The sequence below is a fragment of the Formica exsecta genome, unplaced genomic scaffold, assembly GCF_003651465.1.
Source record: "Formica exsecta isolate Colony F162 unplaced genomic scaffold, ASM365146v1 scaffold266, whole genome shotgun sequence".
Taxonomy (NCBI): domain Eukaryota; kingdom Metazoa; phylum Arthropoda; class Insecta; order Hymenoptera; family Formicidae; genus Formica; species Formica exsecta.
The window spans coordinates 37,675-42,251 of NW_021849925.1; the positions used below are offsets into that span (position 1 = coordinate 37,675).

The 4,577-nt window shown below is 33.4% G+C and overlaps 1 protein-coding gene across 1 annotated transcript in view; it reads left to right on the forward strand.

The window, feature by feature from the left end:
* Positions 1 to 4,114: 4,114 nt before the first annotated feature.
* Positions 4,115 to 4,577, forward strand: part of LOC115237035 — a 12,837-nt gene continuing 12,374 nt past the window's right edge. Inside the window, exon 1 of the mRNA XM_029809801.1 lies at positions 4,115 to 4,219. Within this exon, the coding sequence (XP_029665661.1) occupies positions 4,115 to 4,219 (105 nt within the window). The remainder of the gene's footprint in view (positions 4,220 to 4,577) is intronic.

The window sequence follows — 4,577 nt, forward strand, 5'->3', positions numbered from 1 at the left end:
AAATAAAAATGAACTGCGAAGATGGTCATAAAACAGCTTTCACTACTCCTTTTGGACATTACGAATTCGACCGAATGCCGTTCGGTCTAAGAAATGCTCCGGCTACTTTCCAGCGCCTAATGGACTTAGTGTTAACTGGGTTACAAGGCGGGGAATTATTTGTTTATATGATATCGTTATCTACGCAACCTCGTTACAAGAACATGAAAGAAAATACAATGCTTTAATGGAACGTCTCCGAGAAGCTAACTTAAAACTACAACAAGTCAAATGTGAATTTTTAAAAACAGAAGTAACTTATCTGGGACATGTAATTAGTAAAGACGGAGTAAAACCAGATCCAAAAAAATTAGAAGCAGTACAACGGTTTCCAAGACCTAAAACACCTAAAAACATTAAACAATTTTTAGGACTTGCAGGATATTATAGACGCTTTATAACGAATTTTTCCAAATTCGCCAAACCATTAACAAATTTATTAAAAAACGACACCCGCTTCGAGTGGACATCTGTGCAGGAAGAATCTTTTGAAATTTTAAAACAAAAACTATGCGAAGAACCAATACTGCAATACCCAGATTTTTCTAAACCATTCATTTTAACGACCGATGCATCTGGAATAGCCGTTGGAGGAATATTATCACAAGGAGAGATAAATAAAGACCTACCGATAGCATACGCCTCACGAACCTTAACAGATAATGAATTAAAATACGATACATACGAAAAAGAAGCACTAGCTATTGTATATTGCGTTAAACATTTTCGACCATACTTATACGGAAGAAAATTTACTTTAGTTACAAACCATAAACCTTTGATGTGGTTTAAAAAACGCACAAGACGCAAATATGCGAATACTTCGTTGGAGATTAAAATTAGCAGAATATGATTATGAGGTTGTATACAAAGCGGGAAAAACGAACGTTAACGCTGACGCATTATCAAGAAATCCTGTAAATATCGGAGAAATAGATTGTAAAATTATAAAAAACGAGAGATAAGAAACTTTTAAACCCAGATAACCCTAAAGATGCACAGTTAATTGCCGAATTACTAGAAAAATCCGATAGCGAAGAAGAAAAAGAAGATGATGACGATTACCATTTATATCTTTCCGATATCGAAGAAAACGAAGAAATAATACCGTGCCGCGCCGGAACGCGCGCTTGGAGCGTAATATAAAAAAGCATATACTCCATGCGCGCGCGCCAGATCCGCAGGTTTGGACCATCCGCTTCAAAGTTGCAAGTTTTTTGCGTGGAGCGTGGCATGTCCGCCGGGCGGACAGTTCAGTGAGACGCACCACGCTACGCCAACCGCATCACTGATATCGTGCAGCTTTCAATCAAAATATCTTTGATAAAAAAGCGAACAACTCGCGCGATCGCTTGCATTGCATTGTATGCTTATTTTAATGCAAAAAAACAACAACGCACGAAAATGATATGGGTTAAGAAATGGTGTGAAGACAGAGATCGCCACGGTCACATGCCCCTTTTGAGAGAACATCGAGAGAACGAACCAGAAAATTTTAAAAATTATCTACGAATGGATAATTCAATATTTGAATATATTTTGAATCTAATTCGTCCGTATATACAAAAGCAAGATACAGTGATGAGGGAATGCATCACCGCAGAAGAACGCTTAGCAGCTACACTTCGCTTTTTAACTACTGGACGATCTCTTCAAGATTTGAAGTTTTCTACTAGTATTTCTGCACCAGCTTTATGTCATATTATACCAGATGTTGGGCTATTTTTAGTGCGCTGAAAAAAAAGTTCTTGAAAGTAAGTACCAATTTTTTATAATCTATTGTTACATACAAATTTAACAATGTCAAAAAACACAGTTTGACAAAAGAGCAATACTTGTATTACGAAAAAATAAGATACAAAAAATGATTACGTCTTAGAAATAATTAAAACATTTTTTATATATCTTAGAAGTAGTTAAACATTTTTATATATTTCAGAAATAAACATTTTTAAACATTTTAAACACTTTTTATATATCTTAGAAATAATTAAAATATTTTTAAAATCTTAGAAATAGTTACAACATTTTCTATATAAAACATAATAATGGAAAAACATAATAATCTAAAACATCATAATCTATAATTCCAAGTATGAAGTATTGATATTGTCATATGAATGTTCTGCACTAAAGTTTTGTTTGACTGAATTCGCTGAAAAAAATCCTGTCGTGTGAATTGAAGAATTACAGGATATATTATTACTATTCATAATATTATAAAATTCTCGGTTTTCACTAATAACAGTGTTCGCAGTAAGTTGGTTTAATAAACCCTTAGTTAAAATTAAATTAATTAATGTTTCTGCGAATATTGCTTGAGAACTTGTCATCTTCGCTAACTTTTTACCGACATTCATCCCGACAATTTCATATTCAGTAGGTTCAATATTACTTGTCTCCAAAGCTCGTTTGCAAACCTGCATAAATTCAGAGTTTGCATTAATTGCTGATGCCTTCCTTTTTGTAGATCTCAACATTGCAAAATTTGTTTTAAATGATGCTTAACCAGAACTCTCAAGTGACTTTTCTTTTTCAGTTACCTGAAAGTAAAGAAGATTGGTTGCACATAGCGAAAGAGTTTGAGGAAAAATGGAATTTTATAAATTGTGGAGGAGCTCTGGATGATAAACACATTCGTATTGTTCAACCACGTAATACCGGAGCTCAGTATTATAATTACAAACACTTTTATAGTATTGTATTGATGGCTCTTGTAAACCCGAATTATGAATTTATATTTATCGATGTTGGAAAAAATGGAAGAATCTCTGATGGTGGCGTAATTGAATGTACCGAATTTTATAAAAGACTTCAGTCAGATCGCTTAAATCTTCCCACAGTCGAGGAAACGAAACATAATCTCAACTTTGTTTTTCTCGGAGATGAAGCCTTTTCATTAACCAAGAACTTTTTAAGACCTTTTCCTCAAAAAGAGCTAACTTATGAGAAACGCGTTTTTAATTATCGATTAAGTAGAGCAAGAAATGTATCTGAAAATGCTTTTGGATTATTGAATAGTAGATTCAGAATTTTGAATACTTGCATAAATATGGCTCCAGAAAAAATTAAATGCATAGTATTGGCAATATGTGCTTTGCATAATTGTTTATTAAAATTATCTTCATCTTATTTAACACCATCGATATGTGATAAAGATAATAGTACTATGACAGATACTATGCCTGGTAAATGGCGTTCAGAATCAAATAATATAGAAAAATTACAATCTTTAAGACCAAGATACGTAGAAGTAGAAGCTATACAGAACAGAAATAACTATATGGTGTTTTTTAACCAGAATGGTAAAGTGCCATGGCAAGACGATATGTTAAAAAGAGGTGTAATATAATAATTAGAAAAATAAAATAAAATTATGAGACTTACTTTTTCTTTTTCCTTCTCGACACTTTGGACTTCCTCATCGATTTCAAATTGTTCTGCATTATCTCTCTCTTCTACATGGTCATTTCGATTTTCATTATTTTCAATATTGCTATTACTGTCCGTGGGTTCTTCCTGGTTTCTCGTAAATAGTAATAAATCAAAGTACCAAAGATTTGGCTTGTGCGCATCTTTTTCTGAACAACCACTCCTTGTTGTTTCATTAATTTTTTTTAATTCCTTACGAAAGGCTCCACGTATTCCTTGAATTTTCTTTTGTATAAAGTCTTTATTTGCATTGGGACAAATTTCACGTTTGCAAAACTCAATAAGTTAGTGATACGCACGATTTTTTGAATTTTTGTTTTTGTAATCGTCTGATTTTATCTTCCACAAGCAGAGGAAACTTCTATAAAGTTCAATAAACTTTTCTAAATTGTCTTTGGATCACATTTTAATCACTATGTATGAACTGTCGCGCCGACCTGTCACGTCGAAATAATGTGTCGAAACAAACGCAAAAGTCTAGACTGCAGTCTAGACTCGCGCGCCGGGAACGCGCGATTGGCCATTGTTACGTCGGGAATTAAATTTAAAGTCGAGAAAAAGAAAACCCGCGTTTATTGAAAATAAAATAATTCATGGTAACGTCATAGACTCTAGAGAACTATTATTTTTACGAAAAGATAACATGGTATATTTCGTCGACACCCAGGGAAGACCTTTAGATTCAGGCTCACAAAAACTTTTCGAAAGAAAAGAGCTTCCAAATCTAGGATCCCTTGTTCTAGGAAAGGTTAAGGCCATAAAACATAAAAATCATTATCATGTGGCTTTACCCATCAGCGAGGGACAGCGAGAAGGCCCTACGGCTACCCTTCTTAACCAAATTAAAATCTTAGCAGATTTACAAAATATAACTAAAGATTTAAAATTAGAAATATTTAGTATTGCAAAAACCGAATTTATTATTAACGTTCCATGGAATGATATCAAATTACATTTACATACAATATTCACCGACGCTCCCACTAAAATTATTATTTGTCACGGACTAATTAAATACCCACCGAAAGATTTACGTTCCATTATAATCAGTGAAATGCATTGTTTACCAACGGGAGGACATCGTGGAGTCACAAAAACTTATAACA